The 26,188-nt window shown below is 42.1% G+C and overlaps 1 protein-coding gene across 3 annotated transcripts in view; it reads right to left on the bottom strand.

Annotated features, from left to right (window-relative positions):
- The window catches only part of lrba (LPS-responsive vesicle trafficking, beach and anchor containing), a 194,802-nt gene that overhangs the window by 78,510 nt on the left and 90,104 nt on the right, over positions 1-26,188 (bottom strand). For 2 of the 3 annotated variants that reach the window (XM_071519725.1, XM_071519724.1), the window contains exons 35-37: positions 25,635-25,743; positions 16,410-16,576; positions 2,157-2,281 (exon numbers count right to left, since the gene is read on the bottom strand). In XM_071519725.1, the coding sequence (XP_071375826.1) occupies positions 2,157-2,281; positions 16,410-16,576; positions 25,635-25,743 (401 nt within the window). Of the gene's footprint in view, positions 1-1,821; positions 1,837-2,156; positions 2,282-16,409; positions 16,577-25,634; positions 25,744-26,188 lie in introns of all 3 variants that reach the window. The other variant, XM_071519723.1, reaches the window with a different exon arrangement.

Raw genomic sequence — 26,188 nt, forward strand, 5'->3', positions numbered from 1 at the left:
TAAATACAGAAATGCACGTTTTTCTCCATGTTTAATGGAAAAGAGATAGGTTTTATCGAAAGGTTTCCTGTTCTTAAAAAGGGGAAACTCTGTTACTGACTCAAGAATTTATTTTCTGTACATAATTTATTTAATTCAGAACAGTCCTGCAGATTTCATAACCGTGAGTGAGATTTGAAAAGTGCTACCACAAGTAGCTGGAAAATAGGGTAAATTCAGGCTTGATCATATACTAAATATTTTCTTAGAGAGTGAGACTGCATTTTCCTTCTCCATCTGATGAAAATAATTACAGCCAGATATGACCTTTGTACTCTGTTTGAAAACTCAGCCCTGCATTCTCGTCTTGAGCCGCACTTCCGTAACAAATGTCGGGTCGACTAAAACAAGACGAAAGGTTACATCAGAAAATGGACGCCGTCAGGCTTCAATGTCAAAGAGTTATTTTAATGATATATTCCCATACTTCAGCCATGCAGGCAGTACACTCTCTTGAGGTAGCATACCCTTGCCACTACTGGCTGGTGGCTATTTTTACACAGACCTGACTTTGAAACCAAATATCGTTTGGAGGAATTTGTCTTCCCCGGTGATGAATATATGCAGTATGCAAGCTGAAATGGTTTAGAGTAAAATAGAATACCATATCGAATATCTGAATGACAAATTCACGGTGCAAAAGACTGAGAATACCTTTGACACATTTCCTTCAGCTAATAGAACTCAATAAAGAAGTACAAGTGATATGTCGGTTCTCTCTGTTGAGCTAGCACTGAAAGGGAAAACAGGGAGGTAGAGAGGATTTAAGATGGAGACAAGGTAAAACTCAGAGGCTTGCTGCAGAAGAAATGCGACCAGCTGCTCTCTGGTCCCACTCTCCAGCTGCCTCCACACCGCAGCCATTACTGCAGAGCAGAAAGTCTCCCAGGATTCTGAGATCCCCAACACTTATTGCTTTTAGATCACATTCTTATTGACTCCTGTCACACCAGCCATTTGTCTTTGGGAATGATGTCACATTTAGGGGGACTTTTGCAGGTGACATATTGAAGACATTTTTGGTGCAGAAACAGACCTTTATTGAGGAGAGTAATTGATTGAGCTGGTAAATCGAGGCGCAGCATGACTCTGATTGCAAACCCTGGTGTGCGCTGGAATGGCAGGATACTATCTTAGCAGAAATAAGGGATTACAGCAACTCCAGAAGAGAAAAGTGACTCATAACGCGAATGCAGGAGCATGTGTCATCTAGATATTGTGGCTAAAGTGACTGTTGGGAATGTTACGTTGTTCTCAGTCAAACTTTATTGGAAATCTGCACCTGTTCTTAAGGACAAGTGCGCAGAAACAATGGAGCAAGGTGAGCATTGATTGGACCTAATTCCAACACTAAAGGAAAAGGTAATCAATACTGTTGGTTTTAATGACAACTCTCTATTCTGGGTAATAGAAAAGTATTGATGAAGTTGTTTTAAACCGCATTCAATTTTCCTCATCTGTGAGAGGCTCCAATTACAATGTGGAGTCATTCTTCAACTGCAAGGTATTGTAAATTATAAATTGTGTTTCCCCTGCGTAATATTAAACCTGCAAAACAAATATGACTTGGATGTATTATGATTATACTACACATTAGTTCAATTTTACCTTTCACATAGTGCAAAAGAATGTGTTGCAGACATAATATGACAGTATTGGCAAATCAAATAACCAAGAAAAAAGGGACAAAATCAGAAGAAAAAATCCCAATATGACCCTTCATTCAAATGCAAGACTCGCAACAAGGAAAAATAGAAAAGGGAGAGCTTGAATGTTACTTACCATTAATATCAGCCACTGCCATGCAACAAGAGAAAAGAATAAACAAAAATTCACATTTCATCTCTGAAATTTCATACCTACTCACAGTTCAAACAAGACTTTCAGAGTAAAGGCAGGAATGCTAACACTCTTTGCATAATGGGAGGTAAGGTAGGAAATTACCTGTGTGAAATTCAAATGAGGGTGCTATTTTATTGTGTCTTGTGGTACAATAAATCTTTTATTGCAATGGTAGGGCTAATTTTTATTGCCTTGTACCTGGTGCTACCACCATGTGAGCAAGGCAGGCGACACATACAACAGGCAGGGGTGCAGGACGGGGTGCTGGGACTGACCGTGTTCGGCCGCGGCTTTGAGCGTAGCCTCCGAGTGAGTGGATCCGAAGGGGTTCCTGATGAAGCGACGTCGGCGCCTTAAATCGTCCTCCCAGTAGTCCAGGCGCCAGAACTCCCTCGGCCGGCTGCAGCGAGACAGAGGTAGCACATGTGTTAGCAATTACCAGCCAGCATGGTATAGCAGCCCAGCATTAGCACTCGGTCCGACCGAGCGTACATAAAGCCAGCATTGTTTTTGCTGTGTTTTTTTTTTTTTTGTACTCTCAGAATCTCGCTTTCAAAACTCTCACTTGTACACAAGCTTAGACCCCAAAATCACTGTATCCCTGTCCTTGACAATGACAATATCTCCTTCTCAGAGGCTAAAGTGTTGTCCCCAAGATATTTTTGCTCTTTTTTCCTCTTTCTTTTTCTGAAGGTGCATTGAGTACATCACAGTGGAATGGGCGAATGACAGAGTGATCATTTTCCACACACTTTTTGTGGCACGTGCTCCCTTTCTAGGCTCATTTCAAGCCCAGCAGGATACCTCTTGTCAGGACCCACGGCCAGCCGAATAGGGAGAAGGCCATTACAAACACAGAGGAGGGGGTGGATAGCATTACCAATATTAATCAATGTCCATAGCCTCCATTTTTCTTTCCAATTTACATCTCCCTTTACCCGGCTTGGTCAGTAAATCATTCTGACTCTTAAGGCAAAGAAAGTGTTAACTTTTAATGAGGAGTCACTGCCATATAGCATTGTGCGTGTATAGTACCTGTCTATAATGAAATATTACTTTTATTTTGAAAGGGATTTAATTAAAATATAATCTAAAATATTAATTACCTATACGGCCCAGAGGCACAACACAGCATAAGAAAACCATTTTCCCCCTCACATCAGCAAAGTTTTTTTTTTCTCCAGTTCAAAAGCTTTTTTAATCTGAAGAACTAATTTTTAGTATGCAGCAAAGCTGCTCATTTGTCAGTTACACGTTTTGAAACTGTAGTACTTGAATGTAAAAACTCAGCTCATGTGTTAGTGATTTACTACTCAGGTGGGAAGGGCAAAACAACATGCACTTGGTTCTTCAGTGAGATTACATTCTGATTGTCTTGAGTCAAACATTTATTTCACTTGTGCTAAATGTTCTCATGAGAAAAATACCCCTAGGAAACGAGCAAATCTGTATTTAGGTTCGTACTGAGGTAGTACTGAGGTTGGTTTTAGGTTGGTGTTAAGCAACAAATAGTCCCAAAGTTACCATGGTTTGGTGAAATAAATGTCTTCATGTCCATTGTGCTAAGTGAAAGTGAAAATAAGTTTTATTGTGCAACAGGGTCCCAAAACCCAAGAAATAGAAATCAAGATAACAGCCACCCACAAACCGCTGAGATACACACCAGTTTTTTTTTTAGATATTCCACAGACTAACCTTCTCAAAGTATGCTGATCCTTGAAACCAGAAAAAAAACAAAAGCTCTTATCTCATGACTCTTGCAAAACAATGCATGAGTCATGAGATAACAGTTTTAAAAAGAAAAAGATTTTTGTGAAAGAAAAAAATATCTGACAAAAGAAAAAAAAAAGGAAAAAAATATCAAGGTTAAAACAATATAAAAATTTCTAAAATAATGTTAACAATAAAATCCATGACCAGGTTATCCATAAAGTAAGTGGTGGCAGTTCATCCTGTGATGGTGCAGTAAGACACAGTTTATGGTTTCAGTGGCATAGGCTATGAGGTGAGAACCCCAGCATACTTTATGTGATCTACTCTTGAACGCTGCTCTGGCCGGAGGCTCCTCACAAATCTTCAGTCCAACACCAATGATCACACTGGGGCCTCTAAAAGGGGAAGGGGCTTTACGCAAGAAAATAAATACAATTTCCAAGCGGGTCCTTTAAGACCTCTATGCCCTGGCTAATGAAAACCATTAATTACTTGATTTATCTGGACAAAAAAAGCTGTCTCAAAAGGCAGGATGAGGAGAGAGTGCAGAGAAGAGGAAGAAGAGAGCTAACTGCTCATTTCTTAAGCCTGGATGTAAAGCACTCTGCAGAGGGAATTTAATTCAATGTGTAGGAAATGGTTCTGGAGTACAAACTACAACAGGAAAAATGCTTCACTGTACAAGCAAAGTGAAGACTGCCAAGTAGTGAAATGAAAATATTTTTTGGCAAACAGGAATATAGATTTAGTATATTCAGAGCGGTGAAAGTGTGTGTGTGTGTGTGTGTGTGTGTGTGTGTGTGTGTGAGAGAGAAGGGTGCATGTTGGAAAGACACAAGGGACGCAGGCCTGTGCAGGACCAGATTTCTCCCCAGCCACAAAGACCCTGCTCCGTGTTTGCATGTGATAGTCTCTGTACGCAAATGGCCACTTCATCATCCTGCCTCCTATGGCATTCATCTATGAAAATAATTATCAAGGTTGTGCATGGCGCACAGCCCCGAATCAGGATGCACTCGTCTCTCATCCTGTGGAAGGGGGGGGGGGGGGGGTGTCTGTACAATACACACAATACGCATTAATCCATCAGGAGGGCAGCCATTGGGCGGAGTAATTAGTCGCGGTGTGGGGAACTACCTCTGCCAGTCATATTCATCCGGCGCACGGCGAGCAGGCGACAATGGACGTCCGAATGATGGGGTGCTAGAAGACCTGGACGGACGATGGAGGATACCTCGTCATCAATCCCCGATGAGCACGCCGCTGTAACAAGAATGGAGATGTACGCCGCTACGCAACCCCCCCCCACCCCGCCCCCATACCACACACTGAGTGTGTTTCCACAAAGATGATAAATTATTCAGAGCTCATCCATCCTTCCGGGGCATCCTTGGCAGAATTTACTGAAGCACCATTCTTCAAAATAACAACAATTAAAATAACAAAGGGCCAGCGTTGTGCTGCGGCTCACACAAACCACTCGCGTAATTAGTAATTAGTTCGGTCATAAAAGGTGTCTGGGAGGCCGTTTCGTTAAGCCTGCTAAGAAGCGACTGCTTCTTAGGGAGAGAGACGCAGACAGAGGCAGAGACAATCTGACAGAGGGAGCGCATGTTCTCGAGATTGTGTGTAATACTAAAACGTATGTTAGTGTGTGCAAGCTGTGTGTGTGCAAGCAGTGTGTGTGTGTGAGCCTGTCTGTGTTAAGGAGCATAGGAGAGCGTGCCGAGTTGTTCCCAACCTGTTTAATGTAGACCACATTGGCTACTGATGAAACAGGGTCCGGGAAACATTTATGTGAGGTAGTAAAGAGTAATTACCTTTATTTCTTTTAAAGCATCATTTGGATGCTCTTCAGGACTCTGGAGTTGTAAATTTGAGGAAGTTTACCAACACAGAGGAAGACTGGGGGAGATCAAGTTTCTGCTTTTATGTGGCCCTGATGCTCTTTCTCCCTAATGAGTTAATTGTACAAACAAAACAGTTGTGCCTTCATTTAATAAACTTAAGCCCAAAGCATCAACAGACTGCAAGGGGATATTTTACTGGTGGGCTCTTTAAAATTTCAATTGCACTAGTAAATTGTCCATTTACATCAAAACAGAGCAGGCGTCCAAGTAGATTTGGCATGGCTAGGTGACATATTAAACAAATGGTTTAATTGTAGGGAGTGTTCAGTATGAGAGCTGGCTTGAAGTCCAGGATTAATGAAATGTTGTTTGGAGAGAACAGTGTTGAGAAAAGGGCCAAGTGAACTACATTAACTAGGCCCTCTACAGTATCTGAGCCCTGACCTATGCACAGCATAAACACACTGTAAATTCAGTTTGTTTGTAATTGGGAAAATAAATGCCTTGCAAGAGTTCAAGAACAAACTAAAACTAAAAGAACAACTGTGAATGAGTATGAGCATAATTTTCCATTTGTGCTTTTTTTTTTTTTTTTAAAGATAATGATGTGTGAGCAATGTTTCAGAAAGTGGTGCCGTTAACGGCTGTAAGCAGCGATTTGATGTTTACATGTGTTCTGTTTGCATGTGTCTTAGGGAGTATCAAGGCTCAATCTATCATTTTTTCAAGTATATCATTTAAAGGTATTGAAGATCAGATTAATATAAACATACTTTAACTTTGATAAACTACATAACAATAAACAAAGCCAGCAGTTGGGTGACTGCGGGTCAAGTATGGCACCACAGGTCACACTACAGTTTCATTAAGGGCCTTAAGGTCTCATTTTATCAAACATTTCTGGTGAGTGTTATCCGCCTTATCAGCAGTTTAAGAAGCATATTTAGCAATTTCAAGCAAAAAAAAAATACAAAAAAAAAATCTTGAATTGCTAATGATCTAGCACTGAGTCAGCAATAATGGTAGATTTACTGACAGAAAAGTATAAATGACAACATGATATGACAGCTAATGACTAAAATCCCATTACTTGAATATAACCAGTGTTTTTAAAGCACTTGTCAATAAAACACAGTCAATGATATTGATTGTTATCTAAAAGGCAAACATATTACATTTAACTAAATTTAAACCCTTATTTCAGATTGCATATATTTATATAAACCTCATTTGTTTGATTCTTGTTTACATTTTATTTTTCTTTGCTGTGCACCATTACCATTTGCTGCTGCGTCAACCTAATTTTCCCAGTGTGTCATTAAAGTTTCATCTTTTTTTTTTTTTATCTTAAATGTAAAAACAATTTAGCATTACTTTATGAAAAAAAATATTACCCATGAAACCCCAAAACAAACAATCCTAATCCACTACAAAGTCACATAAACCTCCATTAATCATCACACAATAATGGGATTCTAAGTAGTTGTGTATGAGGGCCAATATGGCTTATCGTTCCGTGGAAGCTCATCACACGGCCAGTTTAAACATGATAATAGATTCTCTCTGCAGGTCCTGAAAGTTTGATAGCAGTGCTATTTCAATGGCACAATTGTTCTTTTTCTGACAAGGACAAACGATTGCCATCCATCAAGATCCAATCAGACGCGATGTCCAGAGGCAGATGCTTCACACTTCTCTTAGTTCTTAAATGCTATTTTCAGTCTTTCAATGTTTTTTTTGTTTTTTTTCACAATATATTAGAACATGTGAAGCATCATGACTGCTAGTTCAATAATTCACTTCAGATTGGCTTTTTGAATAAAAAAAAAAATTAAGCTGGTATAAAACAAGGGTTTACATGGAGGGGTAAAGAAAATATTACTGTTTTGCATGGGTTCATTTTCCAAGCATTTGAGATTATGTAAATGATAGAATATGACCTTTATCATAGCAAGCAGGACATGCAGAGTGAATATGCTTTCATACATCACTTCAGGGGACTGCACTTTGGCACAGACAAACAGTCATTTATAACCTTTCTGCTGGATTAATTTGAGTACAGTCAGTGGGACTGAATATGCAGAAGAGATTTCTCCCTTTGCTTTTTTCATTAATGCCAGCCCCCATTGGCAACCCTCAAATTGCTCAAACATTGCTGCTATCCCCGAGATCATTTTGCTTTGATTTGCATAAACCATGTGTTTAGAAGAAACGGGGGAGAGCGGGAATAGATTGAGGATTTGTCATGTTGAGGACTGGTTGCTTGAGCACTAGCTCTTTGTCAAATGGTGGCAGCGATCGCTTCGATGGTACCTCCAGACTTAAATCAAAATGAAACAGGACCAAATACCTTCCCACTGAAATCGTTTGGCATGATTAAGTCTTGCCAAAGTGATGTTCTACATGTGCATTAATGCTTATCCTTCCCAGTCAAATGAAGTGTACAGGAGACCATCTACATGTGTGTATGTTAATTCACCTCACCTAATGTTGTTTACGAGATTTACCCGAGGTAATGTTAGGGTCACAGAGCTGTCGACGTTTCCATCTTATGCCCTTTAAATGACTTCCCTGATGTAATTTTGCCCATCCTTATTATTAATGACAGGATCAAGTCATTTAATTTGTCTGTTTTTAATATGAATTTAAATATCATGCGATAAATGATCCACGCTAGATCAGATCTGTAATGAAAAAATCAGTTAAAACACGTCTCATGCAAAAGTACTTTACACTTTCTGTCTACTAGAGAAAAAAAAATGTAAAGCTGAAAATCTAAATCTTGGCTAAGATGTAAGCCAATGAATTATTATCTGACACAGGAAGGAAAAAACAATATTTTTTTTCTTTCCGAACAACTCCTTGTACCATTATAATGTAGATTCGCGTGAGTTCAGTGAGAGTCATTGACTCATGCTGAAGCAAGGTCAGTGTGCTTTCACATCCCCTGTTTTGTCACTCTTGTTTACTCCGTTTTCATTGAATTTCCTCTTCACATGCAAGAGTGCTCATACTCTCAAGTAGCGAGACAACATAAGCACCCACCACTCCTCCCAATTAACTCCAATTTATCCAAGAGCTTTCAAAAAGAGAGCTGAAAAGAGGGAGTGATATTGCATTTCTCTAACATCACCGGCTTGTGGGGATCAAAGTAGTCCCATGGGTGGGAGGCAAAAGGCTCCAGACTCTCCCAATGCAGTGCAGCCAAATGAAATAATGCAAATAGAGCCCTAATTACCACCAGCTTAGCGTGGAGCTTCCAATTAGCAGCAATTACACTCAGTGTAAATTCACCAACAAAGAGCCAGGAAATTAAACACTAATTATATCAGTTTTCATGGGCGGTATAAGGAAAAATTTTGTGCTTAGTAAGGTAGTAAATATTGACCAAAGAAATGATTGGGGTCATGCCATGAAAAATCTATTTTCATTCAAATAAATAATGTTGCAGGACTCCTACTTGATTTTAGTCACACTATTCTATAATGTTAAAAATGCTTCAAAGTGTGCCGAAAGAAAATGATATGATATCTATGCATCAACTACATAATAAATAGAATATATGGACTTCCACTGCTCAGCACTGAAGTGCCACCATCTGTATTTTTGATGAAGAGTCACATTTTTCCTGTGATTTTGACAACATGCATTTAAGGTCATCTATCACTAGTACTGGTAGGTAATGAGGGCATCCACTGGACCGGAGTTGCATAATTCTGCCATTACTGGCCTATTGTAATAATCTCCTGACCTCTAGCTTTCAGAGCTGATCTTGAATGCTATGACAAATCTCAACTCACACCCGGCTTTCCAAACGCAGCCCAAAAGAAAACACAGTGGAGCAGCTCAAGGTCAGCTGAGATTGGGAGTCTGAAGAGGGTTCTGTCAGTCTTAAAGTTCACATTTATAACACAAGCATGGGACCATCTTTTAACCTTACACCTCAGATGTCACAACCATCTGATGGGTCTCTCAAAAAGCACAGCTCTTGGAACATGCAATTTCATGCAACTTTTTAAAACGCAAACCACCATAAAGTCATGTTTAATTACGAAACTATGCAAAATTCAGAACGTGAAACCCATCTTCCAGGTTGGGCTACGATGTTTGCTAATGGTTTCATTAAACAATAAATTCAGCGTTGTCCCCTCTCCTCCGTACTCAGTATGCTAGTCTGTTGTGTGTCTTGCTTTCGTGTGATGCAGGACCACAAGGGTTGGCAATCTCATCTAGCAAGGCTGTCTGCTATTCATGAGCCCCTCCTCCCCTCTCTCCATCATACGGCTGTGCCCATTATACAGCACTTAAAGCACAATGAGTGTGCGTGCGTGTGTGTGTGTGTGTGTGTGTGTGCCCTGTAATCATGTCAAGTGCAGCACTTCCACTGCCAAGGTGATATAATCATATAAACAGAGGTCTGGCTAACTATAATGCCCATGAAGTTATCTCTTCACAGAAAATAAACTAAAATAAAGAATAGTAATAAAAATAACCAGTTAAGAGTGTCTTTTTCTCCATTTTCAACATACATTTTTAAGATCATAAAGGTTAGAAACTCTTCTAGCCTTATTCTTCAAGGGTGGCGCTGAACTTGAACCCAAGACAGAGAGGATGGGGATGGCAAAGTAAATCTACAACAAGAATAAAAGCTGATGGTCTATGAGTAAAAGATGATCCTCACTCCTCCGCTCTCAACGCAGGGGACATCGGTATTTTATGTGCCCCTTTTCCTGCTTCCGTTGCACAAGAACACGCTGGATTCCAAAGATAAAGGTGATTTTTTGGCAAATGGTGAAAGTAGCAAAATAAATGACCTGCTGGTCCCATGGTGTAATTACAGTGGCTGGAAGCATACCAATCTATCAAGAGAAAGAGGGGGGTTGACACACTGCAAAGGGGTTAGTCAAAGGAGATAGCCTTTGACTAACTACTGGCCCCTGACAATCGATACTCTGCAGATATTGCATCCAGGGAGAAAGAAAAAAAAAGCCCTAAAAACTTCCCAAATGGCTTTTCATTCAGATATTGATCAGCACCTTTTTATCGTGACCTTGCTCCACCAAGGCCATATACTTTCTTAAGGGTATATGAAACTCATAAATCTGAGAGTTGCTACAGAATCGCACAGCGCTTGGGCTGTGAGCAGTGAGGCAGGATGGTGTAATTGGTCTTTCTGGGATGGAGGCCTTCTTTCACGCTTTATAACAAGGATTCCATTACTTGTCTGAGCTGCTGGGAAGAGGGGAGCGGATGGGATGGTGCAAAGACAAAGAAGAGGCTCTAAGAGAGATAAGTGGGCTCCACCGAAAGCCCCTTGTCACCTCTCATCTCCATTTTAGGTGACGCATTATGGCAACTTCTCACTGTACATATACATCAGTCAATGCACTATCCATGGATGTACAGTACACTCGCACATGTGAAATAGAAATTATAAAACAAATCACTGAACAAATTCCACTATCATGATGAAAATTACTAATTCAACTAAATCCTTTGCATTTTTTTCTTTTCAAATGGCCCAATGACTTTAATTTTTTGAGTCCCGGCCTACATCGTAACACTTAGCCATGCTAACATATGGACATCATCAGCTGTTAATATGTTCCACCATGACACTTTGTTACTATTCCTTACAGCTCCAGCCACTGTACTGTATATACAGTAGAGGTAAATGTTATCATTAAGGCTATATTCTAATTCATATCCATAAACCAGACTGCACGGTAGGGCCTTGCCGAGGCACGTTATTTTATGTAACTGATGGAATGCACGTCTGTCAAACTTGAACATGCTCCCCGGAGATTTACTGAACATCCTTTTTTCCATGTCACAACTTTTCTGTCCCAGACACATGTCACTGTGCATGATTAATGAGGCAGAGGGTTTTGCTTTAAACCCGTTTAAGGACTTTGGTGCGGGAGATCTCTGCATGATACAGAGGGCCTCGTTTACAAAGATGAACATAACCGAATGCTCGCCTTTCTTCAAGCCGTGTGTTTATGCTATGATGTTTACAGCTATATCCAGGCAGATGGATGACCACAACTGAAACCCCTGGCTAATTGGTTTTGAAGTAGTCCGATCTGGACTAAAGGAAACAACTGTCTATTCCTTGGATGAGACGGGAGCTGCGGATCTCCACAGCTGCCACTGCTCAGTACACCAGGTCATGTTTGTGCTTGTGCCGCAAGTATTTATAAGCAAACCAAAAACCATTACCCGTTAAGAATGAACAATTAAATGACTATAATTTTTTTTGTCTGATATTGGAGATTATCTAGATTACCAACAAACAATCAACTGTATCTTTACTGTGACAACCACCGTAGTTGAATTGCCTTTGTTTAAATCCTTTAGTAAAATTTAGTTTTCTTAGATATAGAGCTTAATATAGAAATAAGTATTAATTACAGTATAGAAAAGTATAGTAAATAAATTAATAATTCCCATTGGAAAATCAGAAGTATACGATAGTACAAGGTGAAGAAAAATTGGGCATCCAAACCCGGTGTTTAAGCTGTTCCCAAATACAACAAAGGGAACTGATGGTCAGATAAGACTGCAGCTGCAGAGTCATCCAGATTTGGACAATCACTCATCAGTAAGGCTCAGTATACAGCTAGAGGAAAGGATGTGGAAAGAAAATGTCCCTGTCTTGTCTTTCTCTCTGTCTCTCAAGTTTTGATGCTCCAGCAGCAGATCTCTCTCTCTCTGTCTCTCTCTCTCTCCTGTTCTACCCATCTTTCTCTCCATCTCTGCATCTCTCTCTCTCTCTCTCTATTTCAGTCTTCCTGTCCCTCTCGTGTCGTGCATTTCCGACAGTCGCAGGTACTCTAAACAGTTATGTTCTTGTTTGCTATGGTTATAATCTCCATTGACATGCTGGAGTCCCAGTTTCCTTTTTCAGCTTTGCGTGCGCAGTACCAGCACAGGCGTAATGTACAGTGTGTCCATAAAACATACACATAAAGCAACACAGAGACACTGTGCAGACCTTAGCTTTAACACATGCATTACATTCAGTATTATGTATCATAATTGTGATTTAAGTCTGGAGTGAATGCATACAAATGGAGAATCTGGTTGCTGCAGCTCCTCATGCAATCATTTATTTACAATAAATTGCAATATGTGATCTTGTATATCCAGAATTTAAGGTGGCTCGTACTAGTTAGCATAACTCTATGGGATCTCCAGAACACAATTAATAAATTAATTGGGCGGGTGATGCACAGTTGCAACCTGGAAGCTGGGACTTAACGAGCAGGCCAAAACTAATGAGGCCTGTTATGACTACAGGACAATGAGTAGCAGAGGTCTGACTGGTTGTGTGAAGTAAAAGTAGAAAGAAGGTACTGGATAACGGATACACTACTTTGTCTCTGCACCTCAGTGCTTGCAAATGTAGTTTTTGCATCAGATACAATGCTGTAGTTCTACTGGGGATGTTATGTGAAGAGAGTAATATTTCCTTGATACATTATTTGCATATCTTGCTTTGTCCATAGCTATTCTTGCCAATGAAAACATCCCAAAAAAATTGGAGTGGTATAACAAATCACTCCACTATCAGGAGGGACACAACATAACAGTAGATTTTGTACACCCCATTTGATTCTACCTACTGTGTCATTAGTGGATGAGAAGGAAAAAACCCTTTTCAGGCACTAACTGTGAATGTTCAGCTCCGGGTCCTTTCCCTCAGTAGTGTGGTGGTGAAATGACATACTACAAGATAAAATAGTAATGCTAATATCAATAGTTTGTCCATTACAGGTCAGCTAACTGTCCAGCTGAACAGTTACAAAGCTGTTCGTTTTCGATCTCACAAGGCCGATCAATACGGGGGCATACTGTTTCAATTTTGCCGGCATTGATTTTCTCTATAACACCCCAACCCCAAAGCATTCGTCTTTCTGAAGGAAGGAAGATTTGATTTACTGAAGAAAAATTGGAGTGCGCATCACAAAGATTTTTTGCCGGGCGGGAGCGTGACACACCAAAAGATGGATGTCCCTTGGCTGGGAAGCCTCTAGCCTAAGGGTGTCCATTAGAGCAGTGGTGCTGCAGAAAATGAGCTGCTTATATGAGGGAGGAGGAGCAGAGGGAGAGGAGTTGGTGGTGGAGGTGTGTGTGTGTGTGTGTGTGTGTTTGGGGGTACTAGCTGTAGGTAGGGAGTGGGTAGAGAATGTTGGAATAAAGAGGGAATAAAAAGGATGCTGATGGCAGCCTTTCCAAGGGGGAAGAGTAATACAAAATGCCAAAGAGTATACCTAAACCTCCACACTAATTCAGCACACCTCAAATCATGTATCCATTTACCCCAAACAGATTGGCTAGATTATCATCAACAACAAACAAAAAAAAAAATTTATGTCTGTCTCTACATCACACTCCATATCTTTTTTCAGCTGCAGCCACCTTCCTTTTACTTCCCCAGCTTCCTGCATCCAGAGTGAATTTCCATGGTACATTAGTCAGCCTATTAGAATGCAATAAAGCGAAGGTATGAGAGGGGAAAAAGAGGAGAGTAGTGCGCGTCCCCGGAGACTGTGAGTTGGCGTTCTCCATCATCTGCCCTCATCTCCCCTCTCTGTCCGTCTACTTTGCCTAGGTGTCATATACATGAAAGATGATTCCTGACCCAAATAAACACCACAGCAGTCTGGATGCTCAGTGGACCCAAGCTCAAAGAAAAAGAGGAACCAAAAAAAAAAGAAAAACTGAAGGGATGCGGAGAAAAAAATGACATCTGCCAGTTGTTTCATTTGCGGCCACCTTACTAGCTGTTCATTTACTCTGGCAGTTTTTTGTTTTTTTCTTAACCAGACAGCAGGCTGGCATGTTGTACACCTGAGTCTCAAGGCACTGTGACAGAAATGTATGGATGAACAGGTAGTCGCTCTGTCTGTCTGTCCATCTGTCTGTGGATCCGTCTATCCCTTGACACACGATGACAGACAAGGACAGAAAAACGATGGATGCTTCCTTTGTCTGGTGGAGGGAAACCTCCCTGGACACCCAGTAATGCAATTGAAGTAGATGGTGAAACAAGAAAGGACGAGGAGTGAGAGAAAAAGAAACAAAGAAAGAGGGAAAATTGTGTTGTGAAAGTGAGAGTGAGAGAGAGAGAGAGAGAGAGAGTGAGAGAGAGAGACAGAGAGAGAGAGAAAGAGAGAGAGAGAGAGACAGAGAGAAACAGAGGAAAGATGAAGTAGGGGAAAAGAAAAAAATGGAAAATCACCTAACACCTCTTTTCTCCAGAGGCCAGGGCCGCTGTAAGCTGGATATTAAGACACAAATTGCATTCAGGCGGGTCACACTGTGTCAGAAGATATTAGATGCCTGCTGTGAGGAAACAACAATTCCCATCAGCTTGTGAGAAAATAATATTTTCATTTTCAGACCGTTTATTGAATGGAAACTTTTGGGAATACGTTTTTATGGAGTGTGAGCAGGCAGGCTTGGATTTTACACCCCAGCAACAAAAGGTCGTAATCATAGCCGCGTATTGTCTTTGTGTTCCTGGATTTCATTTTCACGGCTGGAAAAAGGGTGTGTGTTTGTATGTGTGTATCCGTTCTTCCCCTCCCCTTCGTATTTACCAGGAGGGATGTTGCAGCACCACATATTTAAACCTCTGTGTGTGCATGTGTGTGTGCGTATGTGTATATGTGTCTGTGTGGACATGTGACAGAACAGAAGTATACAGAACGTCTCTTATGTTAGGATGCCTGTAGGTATGCAGGTACGCGTGTAAGTTTGTTTTCTGTGTCCGCCTCCTCCTCCTCCTCCTCTTACTTATTTTCTTTTCTGAGGTTTGCGGCACCAGATGTTTCTGCTATGCCCGCATGCCACGGGCTCTGGTGCGAAGCTGCACCACCTGACCTTCACAGTAATTGACCAAAAATATTGATGTAATGGCACGGGACTGATTGTGATTTATTAAAAGAGCACTGCACTCCAAGGCCCAGTGCCAGTGGCTCCCCGCGCCCATCGGCAGCCATTAGGAAAACCATCAATAGCACAACGGCATAAAGGGCCGGTAATGGGGGAGTGTCTGGCCAGGGCTCGTAGAACACAATCTCCATAGCAAATAGCCTAGCCTTGTGTGAGTACACATGCAGGCTAATAGACAAAAAGAGATGGAACGAGGAGAGGTGGGAGGGAAATGGGGATCAAGGAATGAAAAAAAACCTACAAAATACAGCATATCCGGAGACAATAAGAGGAAAAAATAGAAAAAGGAAAACAAAGAAAGCGAGAGATAGAGTCCTGATCCAATGGCAAACTGAGCCTCGCCAGACGAGTCTCTGGAGAGTTGGTTGAGCCTAACAAGCGTGAGCCAGCGGCCGTCTCTCCAGCTCACCATTACACACTACCTGCACAAACAGCCATCATTAGGGAATAGCTCCATTGGATTCTGCTGCCTATTTGATGAAACAAACACAGAGGATAGGGTTTCCTCTGTTCTTAATGGGCGCAGAGCTGTTTAAATGGCTTTCATCTCTCTCCAAAGTCAATGGATCATACATCCCAAAGCTGACATTTCCACCAGTGCAAAGCTAATTCAATCAAACTCATGACTATTGGGGGATGAGAAAGATTATATATCTCATATGATGAAATTAAAACCATTACAGTGGTCTGAATGCTTTTCAAGCAAATGCTCTGAACGTGGGTCATTAAAAATAAAAAAAATAAAAACAGGTGCATCCTCCTGGTGATTAAATGCATTTGCAGACAATGCTTCACTTCAATGTAACATTGTAACTTTACTGTCTGTTAAAAATGTCTTGGCACTTGGTACCTTAAAAGGTTTTTCCATTATAATGAATTTTAAAATGTTTTTGCCAGCAAATTCTTCAGTGTCACTGTACGTATTGTAAAATGAGAACGTTAGCATGTAAAAAATAACATGGTATAACATGCTCTATAGCTAGGGCACGGGCTGTGTTTTACCTGATGGAGGAGTTTCCCCAGGCTCCATGTTTGTCAGTCAAGATGTTGACTATCTTCTGGATGAGCTGTGTGGCGGTCACATGGTCGCGATACTTGGCAGCTCGGATCAGGTGGTCACACATCTTCTCCTCATCTCGCTTCTCTGCTGCGTACTGAGCGCAGTAAGACTGGGCAGGAGAGAGCAAAAACACATCATATACACTGCAACTGGAGGTATCACGACTGTTAGCATTGTAAATATATGAATCAAGAGATTGAAACATATAGTACATGAGTAAATTGTATTATTGTCTGGTAAATAAGACATATGGCCTAAAGAAGACTATAAGAAGGAACAATACAGACCCTAACAACCGATTTTTTACGTACAGAAATTCTACCTCGACTAGAATCAAATGAAAAGCATAGGGTCATTTCTGTCCTCGTGTCATGGTGATTAATAACAGTGGACACGTATTTACTAATGCCCTCCGGCACACAAAATCACACAATACCCACAATGCACAGGGAGAACATTTTTCTCTGTCGGAATTTGTTATCAGAATGAGCCTTTGAACCCTGTGGAGATGGCAAAGCTAAAACACCTACTGAAAATAACAGCCATAATTGGAAACAGTGCTTTGATTTTCCATCTGTTACAAAAACAATTTTGATTGCAGACCCAAAGTGCTGACTCACTCTGGAAGATTTGTTTTAAAGCTGTATTTCTGTGTAAGGATGAACATTAGAGAAATAGATGAAGGAAAAATGATCAACAACATGTGCTTCTTATGGCAACATGGATAATTATGCTTGCTATGGTCCATTTGTGTTTTCTTCTGCATGCTCTAAGGATGGCTGCCAAAACAAGAAGGCTGCAATATCAATAATGAAAACTCATGATTCAATTGTTAATGCTGCATCAGTTGTATATTGCTGTCCTTATCAAATTAACCTTAAGCTAACCCATTGGTATAACAATCATACAGTAACTATCAATTCAGATTCATGGCTGAACAAATGCAACCTGCTTTCCCAAAGTTACCAGTAAAGCCAGCAAAGTGCTTTATAATGGGTCCTCCTCTTCAATTTGAACGACAACATTTCATATCTGACAGAAAATCTATAGGTATAAATCACATTAGAGGGGCTTTTCTGCAGGCTACTGGCCCTTAATTATCAATCTATGTCTCTTTGTATGGCATTAGAGTGGGCCTTGACCTTCCAGCATGATGACCCGGGAAACAGCGAAATAAAGGGGGTATGGGAAAGGGATCCCCAGCTAAATGTTTCAAATGTTAAAACAGAATGCATTGCTGTGTGTGTGTGTGAGAGAGAGAGAGAGAGAGAGAGAGAGAGAGAGAGAGAGAGAGTCTGTTGTCTGTCCATTAATCATGATCAGTGGAAGTAGAGGTAGGCAGGAATGAGAGACGGGAGGAAGGCAAACCAAAAGAAAGGATTGTACTTCCAATCCTCCATCCTTCTAATTCCATCCTGGAATTGTACAATTCCAGCAAAGCGAAAAATCTAAATATTGCATAATATATTTTATGCCACAAACAAAAAACATGTAAAAGAAAAACCTCAATCTAAGACAACAGAGCAACACTTCACAGAAATAAAAATTGTATTCATGATTATGTGAATGATGCTTTTCCCCATAATAAACAGTTCTGTGGGTTTCCAATCCTCTAAACAGGTAAGTAGTAGGCCTATATAGAGTCCATTTCCATCTGCTCCTGTCTGAGACATGTAAAGTCTGCAGTACTAATCAGCAGTGCTGGGTTCAGACTCATAACCATAAACAAACACTTCATCACCTCTGTGTCAAGCCTGCCCAAACACCCAAACCCTCCATGCTGTAATGGGCTTTTCTCATATCCCAAGCCAAAGTCGACTGCAGGAGAAAAGGCCAAATTCACAGTCTCACCCCTAAAATAACAACCCAAAAAAAGCTGAACACATAAGTAGTGCCATTAAAACCCAAAGTTCAGTTTGCTCAAAAGTGGAAAAGACAAGTCACTGTTAATTCCGAGGGTCATTCCGTGGATGTGAAGTCAGAGAATATGCCGGGATATTATGAAGGACTTGTGCTGAGGCGGCTTGTATTCAACAACTAAACGTTCCTCCATTGCAGCATCGTGCATTCGCTACCATTCAGGTCCACTGACATAATCGAGAGCAGAAACTGAAAGAAGAAGCATTTTCGAACACACCATTCCTTCAACTCTTTTCGAAGAAAGCAATTAGCAATTAGCAGGACGCCTCGCTTGGAGTGACTGCAGAAGTCGGGGTGTGTGTTTTGACGGTGAAAGGACTATAAAAAGACGTGCTCACAAACAAGTACCACCATTTACCAGCTTGACGGCATGCAGCTGAGGGAAAGGGAAGGCGGGCCATGCTCTGGGAGCTTCCTACCCAGACTACCACCAGGGTACAACTCGCTGGCAGTGAGACCTTTATGACTTGCGACACTGTAATCATGGGCAGCACCTTCCATTACATGGCCTGGCTGACAGGGTCGGCCAGCATGGGTGCCTGCTCCGCCGGAGGAGACAGCTCGGTGAAGACGGAATGATAATGGCTGGCATTAATCGAGTCAATTACATTGAGTCGTGTCGCCCACAATTCATCCACGGTTCAAATAAATAACTATGGATGTGTGTAGAGTTTGGGGAGGAAAACGGGCCGCTGGAGAAGTGACTTGAGAGAAGCCGGGGGAGTGGAAAGAGCGCTAATCATCGCTAAAATCACATAATGACACAAAATGGCGATAAGCGCACGCAGGGACAAGGCATTCCAACACATGCATATTAATCACCTTATCACCTTACACAAGCTCCTTTCAAACCAGAACATAATACACACACAAGCTTTACGTTGTTAAAAATGACTGTTGTGGTTATCACTGCCGCTCAGTCATGTTGTTGCTATGCTGATTCTACAAATAATAAGCAGGGGGAAGAAAGGGGGGGAGTTCACAGTCGCAGTGTTGTAATGATGTCAGCCCCATCTAAATGCTGTAGTTGTTGTCAGATGATGCCTTGGCTCCCCTCCTCCTCTCCCTCTGTGGGTTGAGAGGGTTAACCAGTATAATAGGCCGGAGAATGGAGGCTCATTACAACATATCAGCCCTATGTTTATCAATTAGAGTGACAGAGCAAGGCCTAGTGGTGTTGTCATGCCACAGCGAGCCTTCAACACCGCGACTGACAAAAACAGGGTCTCAAGGTTCTGTCGGAGAACAGGAGGCAGAAACAAAACCAGCAGAGATGTTATTAAAGCACTTGATTTGCAATCTCTTGACATTGGTGGCACATCAGGGCTACACGCTCTCCAAGGCTGGGCTATCGCTCCGCACGCATCTCCAATTTCTCACATCCGTCGACAAGCACTCCCAGAGGGTTTCATTTACAAACTGGTAGAGAAACTGTCCAGAGGAAGGCGAGACATCAGGCTTGTCCTTGTCTGGTATCAGAGAATGCAAATACACTACAAATAAGGAATTCCTCGTGGAACACAATGGAGGTCTAGGGAGACAAGAGGATGAAATGAGAAAGGAGGATGGGGGTCGCTAAACAAAAGGAGATGCTGAACCAGTCCACCAATTGGTTTCAAAGAGATTCTCTTGCACTTGATCTCTTGCCCTCGAGTTTTCAAATTGCAACATAAAATGCCACCGGGGGAATTCAGACAATGGGCTAGGGAAGAAACGAGTGAAAGGATGAGGAGGGGGAGAAAAATGAGGGCTTAAAAGTACAATGGCGAACAAAAGTCACCAAATGACAATGCCTGACAGCCACTTCAATTCTGAAATGATGCCCCTGTCATGCTGCGCTCCCAAGTATTGATTTTTTTTTCCTCCTCTCCCAGAGCGCGGCAGGAAAAAATAATCTAATCCAGCTGAAACAGATCCCTGCTGCTGGCATCGGCCCCTTGCTAGCGGCCATCAAGGTTAACGCAGGCGCAACACTTATCAAAGTATCTCTCTCCTCCCTCCTCCTCCCCCTCTTCCTCCCCTCCCACTGTCTGTGGCTGCTCTTTAATGGACTGGTCACCATGCTTGGTTGGCAGCCTCTTCATCTCTTCTACCCAGAAATCTCTCGTCTCTGCAAAACCGCACCCTCCTCTCGCCACCATCAGTCTGTGTTGTTGCCGTCTTGCACTACGACTCTGGTTCTGCTTCAAGGTCATGCCACGTGAAAAATCATACGTGTTAAACTGTCGTCTGGAGGTGAAAAATAGTCAAATGAAGGAAGGAGGCGACCAGATGAAAAATACAAGTCCTTTGGATGTGGCTGTTGCATGAAATCATGAATACAGGACAGTGACACCAACCTCAGGGTGAATGTGCAAAACAAATCTCTATCAACAAAAAGATATTTAAGTACCATGTGGAGACTTAATTTTCTCTGCAATGAAACCATTTAATGGCACAAAACACTGAACAAGCTCAGCCATATTCAGAAATCCAACATTTAAGCAAGAGAATCACTTTATTTCAAGGTAAAAACTTTCTTTTAATTCAAAATTGTGAGAGCACACCTTCAACTGCTCAAGAAATCAATCGAACAAGATTCTCCCAGTGATAAACCACAACAAAGAAAGGGGTAAAAATTTAGTAGTACTGCAGTAGTACTGTACTGTGTCAGAGTGAAACAAAGGGAACTGTGAAGTAAAGTCATATTTCGGGGTCAGCTGGTCGCACATAATGATGGGAGCTGCGGAGGAGGTACCTGGGGACTTCATTACGCTGACAAGACACCGGGACTGAGACTACTGTTCCCCCACCGTCTTCTGTACCCCAGTTCTCCCACTCTGAATCCCACTGCTCTCTCTCTTTCTCTCGACAGCAGATTTGACCACGCCGAGATGCCTGGGCGTCCAGCGCTGTTGACATACATCACAGCTGCGACGACTACATGACAGCTAGCTACAGTTGGTGGCAGCTATCAGTCCAAGTGCCGGGACTGATGTGCTGTAAATAGCATGTGGGGGTTATGGTACTCCGGTACTGTGTGTATTCCTGTCTTTGTGTCTGCTTGGGCAACCTTTGTTCAGCAGGTTGTCTTTTTGAACTAGAAAACTAATTATCTTAAAAAGGTTTTGTTCAACAAAGGGATTTCTTCACCGACTGAAATCACAAACGGATCTGCCTGCCGGGTATTTTTAACTTGCAGAACTGAGCCAGCGTTGGCCATTAGATGTTTGCCCGAGCTCTCTGTTCTGTGATGCACAGGTTTCCAGAGAGCTGTTCAGTACCAGTGCTATTATGATAGAACATAATGAGCATCAGCTCAATGTTAATGTCATTAACTCGGGGAGAAGGAGCAGATCGCTTTACAAGCTCAGCGGAGGGAGGACAATGACGCCAAGCACTAATTAGCTGCTATCGTCTGGCTTTCATAGGATCTCTCAGACAGTCAATTCAATTACTCCCTATAACAGCAGAGGATGAATCAAAGGGGTGTATAAAAAGAGAGCAAGACGGAGCAGAAAGGAAGGGTAAGAAAGAATAGAAATGACTTGGGTCTTGCTCACTCTTCCCTATCTGGACCCTCTTATCTGCCCTTGTGCCCCTGAGCCCACCACATTTCATCCCTAATGAACAGCCCCATAAAAAGAGAGAGTTCGATTTCTCTCTCCTTCTTTCTATCTCTTGGCCTCCCTCTCTCTCCTGCTCCTCTGGAAGATATCAGAGTCTATCATTTGCTGTGCTGGGCAGCAGCATCCGATCTGCAGATCTCCTTCACATTAAGGATCCTATTAGATAGAGAACCCTAAAAGGTAATTGGATTTCCCTCTAGTTATCTTCATCTCTGTTTCACCCTAAGCCCACTGTAATAACTTACTCCCAGGGCCAAAGATAACTCAATTCTGTCCCAGAGAGAGAGAGAGAGAGACAGCGAGACAGAGAGAACCAGAGAGCGAGAGAACGAGAAAGAGAGAGAAAGAGAGAGAGAGAGAGAGCAAGAGAGAGAGAGCGAAAGAAGAGAGAGAGAGCATCTGTTATGTCTCTGAGGCAAACGGGTATCTAAATCACAAAGCTCCTCTATCACTGCCTTCTCAAGGATATGAACTCTGACAGGGAGCAAACATAAATTTGTTTTTATGTATTGAATTATTCTCTTTTCCGATGCCTTGGTTGGCGTTAGGTGCTGCTGTCTAACTAAAAACAAGATTCTTACATATAGTGTAGTGAGGGAGGATGCAGTTCATGGTGTGGCACCGGGTGCTGGGTAACTTGGCATTTACATTAAAACCTACTTATTTCCAGTGTAATACAGTGACAGCCAACACGAGTAATTATGGAGGTCTACTTCTACATAGAAAACGAAACAATAACAAAACTATAGTGTCACCGCAGTACAATCCAGGTGAACAGTGCTTTTAAAAAACTGGAACATAGCTGCAAATTATTTCAAAACCCTCCTCCCCCACCCTCAGGGAGGGATGTTTCATTGGCCTGTTATTTTTATTGTGGCAGTGCAAAATGAAACCGGTGGCTCGAGTAGGCTCAAGCACAGCCTGTATGGAGGCAAAAATCAATACAGCAATATCAGAGCAAGACTTATCAGGGGTTCACTTCTTTTCAGAGGTCACTGAGGAGCAACTGCATTTAAGTGGGGAATTCAATTGTGAAACATAGTTTGGGCCAAGCTATGGTGGGTATCTGATTAAGGAAGACTGGAAGATTGGGAAGGTGGAGGTAGAATCAGTTTCAGAAATACAACAAAATAAAAGCTATAGCTTTCCATTAGTTGTGTATTGTAGGCACTGCAGATTCAAAGATGATACACAGAGGGTGTCTGCATGAAAATGAGCAATTCAATATCAGTTCATGCAGCTGATACTGCTGCGCCATTTTTAAACATAACAAACCCTACCCTATTATATTACACACAGGATCATAACAAATAAGTCAGTGTAGAGGAGGACAGACAATGTCTCGCAATACGGATAAAGTACAGTCCAGCCTGTGTATATGTCTCTATGAAGCAGTGTACACTGGGAGCTGGGAGAGCAGGGCGGCTAACTGCTAAATAATAGGGCAGTGGAAGCCTCGTCCTTGGATGCCTGTCATCTGCACTCTGTTACCCAACATGTGTCAGAGACTATTCATGTCGTGTTTCCATGCATGCCAGTAATCAGACAAATAACTGAAAGCTTGCTACAGCTTATGTAAGAATAGGATTTGAATTCTATCAAGTCAATGTCTTACTCTTATGTCTTATTCTTATCATCCAGACCTATTCTTATGTTATACACACATTAAGGGAATAATCCCAGTAAGACTTGTACAGCAGACACAGCTAAAGGAAATATGACAGAAGAGAGACTAGCAATGTGGATACGAACAAACAAGATAGACGACAATGACAGCAAAGGCCAATTAAGTAGATTTGGAGAGCTGGGGACAGTCAGTCTGTTATGTGTGCTGTTGAGCCAGACTAGGCCAGGTTAGACAACAGGGTCTAATGCTGGGGAGTTTGAGAAGTGGGAAGTGATAGGGACATGGCAACAGACAGAGCGTGTGGCCCGGGGCCTTACAGGGAGGCCAAGGCAGAGCAGGCTCATTTGAGGTTGTCATGTGCGTACTGGCTGCCAAGTTTGTCTGTGTCGGCCAGGCAACATGCCCCAAGCCATCTTTACTCCTCCTTGTGCTTCCTCTGTCTCAGGCTAGCACAGCTGCCTCACATGGCACAAATGTATGCATGTCTGCGCACACACGTAAGCACACCTTTTCATAAAGCAGGTGTTCACTAGCATATCAGATCTGCTACATCTCACTTATTGCGACTAAATCACACTCCACCAGTCTCTGTTGATAATGATTGGGTCAGACCACACTTACTCTGCAAATGACTGACGCTTGGAACAGGGGGAGTAGAAACGGGTCAAGAGACCGGGTTGCCAATCAGAGAGAAAAGCAGGCTACCCGAGACAAAACTTTGACGTGCAAGAGTTTTGCCCCCAACCCCTCCGACTGACTTTCAACACTCATGAGGGTTTTTTCCTTTACCCGACTGTAAGAGAGACCCTTCCTTGAACCTTAAAGAAAGCATCACATTTTACTGCGAAGCGGGGGCTGAGGGCTGAGGCGGTGGGTTTACACACAGTCAGCCCTTCAGGCCAGCTCCTCTCAGGTCTGTCTGCAGCTTTTAGTGCTGGCAGGTTCCTGAGAAATGAGGGAGGGAGGGATGGAGAGAGGGGAGGATGCCATATTCCTGTCACTGGCAAAATACACCCCCAGCGGGAGTATAATGGACAGGGTCTCAGCAGGACAGGAAATGATTTTGGTGAGATCTAGAAAGCGGAGGGGGTGTAGCAGAGTAGGAGTGGGAAAGGGGCAATGAGGGGTGCCCATGGGTCAGGACAGAGTTGGCCCTGCAGCTGCACGTGAATGGCAACGTTTGTGTTGAGAGCTGGTAGGAAGGGGAGGGAGAGAAGGTATGTTGCGGGGGCGAGCCTGCAGTTAGAGAGGCACAGGGATAAATTAACACTACACAATGTTTGGTTAGTGATATGTGCCAAGCATGATCGCCAGCCTCAAACTACCCCAGTGTGTGTGCGAGTCTGTGTGTGTGTGTGTCATTATTACTACGCAGCACAGGGTTATGTTTGAAAAGTAAACATTTATCCTCTGGGTTTGCAGTGACAGATCTAGAAACTTGATGGACAAGCTTGAACTAGCCAATGGATCAGCTCCTCCACACTCTCACTGAGTATTGCCCCTCGCTTGTTTTCATTAAATATAGCCTGACAGAACACAAGAATATCAAGCTATCAACCATATCTATCAAAGCAGACTTGCGATAGGCCTAAAGCTACAAATGGACTTTAATGTCCCAGCAGAGCAAGCCTAAAGTTCCTGTGGATCTCACAGAAAGAAATGGGGAAGATAAATAATGTTTGGTAATGTTTTGGTTCTTTTTCATGGTATTGGAGTGAGGAAAGAGTGTGCACTGCAATCCTTCACTGGCTTCAAGTTATTATCTTACTTCATTCCACTCATGCTACAATTAAGCTGCATATTGTTGTTTCTGTTTGTGCCATTTAATATTTGCAACAGTAGACTGCAATTTCACACACCAAAATCATAATAATTTAGATGGAATTCAATATTTTTTTCTGTATTTAGAGATAATTCTGCTTCCTTGCATAATAAGAAATCATGTCAATAGGCATTTTGTGCCCATATTAGTATATCTGTGCACGGGTTGCCTCCACTATGCAGCATCTCACCTCAAATTCTGCGTGTTTATGGATGTCTTCAGCCCTCTGTCGGCTGAGGATGAACTCAGCTTCATTAGCCACACGCACCAGGTGGTCCTTCATTGTGTGACTCAGCAGTCTGAGGAAGAGGAAAACAGACATCAGACCACTGGAATAACGCTATATACAGATATCTTTATTATTTAGGTTTTTAAGTAGAGGTCAATTATGGGATCATGCCCCTTTAATGTGATGTACATTTCACTTAGTAGTTGGAAAATGTCTTGGATAGATGCTCAGATAATATCATAGGCTTGAGAATATAGGCTTGAGAATATTTAAAACATCTGTTTAACACCATGAGGTCTGGTAAGCTAGTGGAAGAACAGCCATGTAATATCCAGAAAATGGCAAAAAAGTACCATGCAAAATAAGCAGGAAATCTAATTTAGAAACAAGGCCTGACCAGAGACATCCTTTAACTGGGGTGCAGGTGCTAATTGATTTGTTAATGATATGCATCTGACAAGAGGGAGGATCTCTGCCCATGTTGCTACATATGTAGCCTACCCCCCTCCCCCTTC

The sequence above is a fragment of the Centroberyx affinis genome, unplaced genomic scaffold (genome assembly GCF_046629955.1).
Source record: "Centroberyx affinis isolate AG114_WGS23_722 - 3 ecotype Tasmania unplaced genomic scaffold, CSIRO-AGI_Caff_v1 ptg000723l_1, whole genome shotgun sequence".
Lineage (NCBI taxonomy): Eukaryota > Metazoa > Chordata > Actinopteri > Beryciformes > Berycidae > Centroberyx > Centroberyx affinis.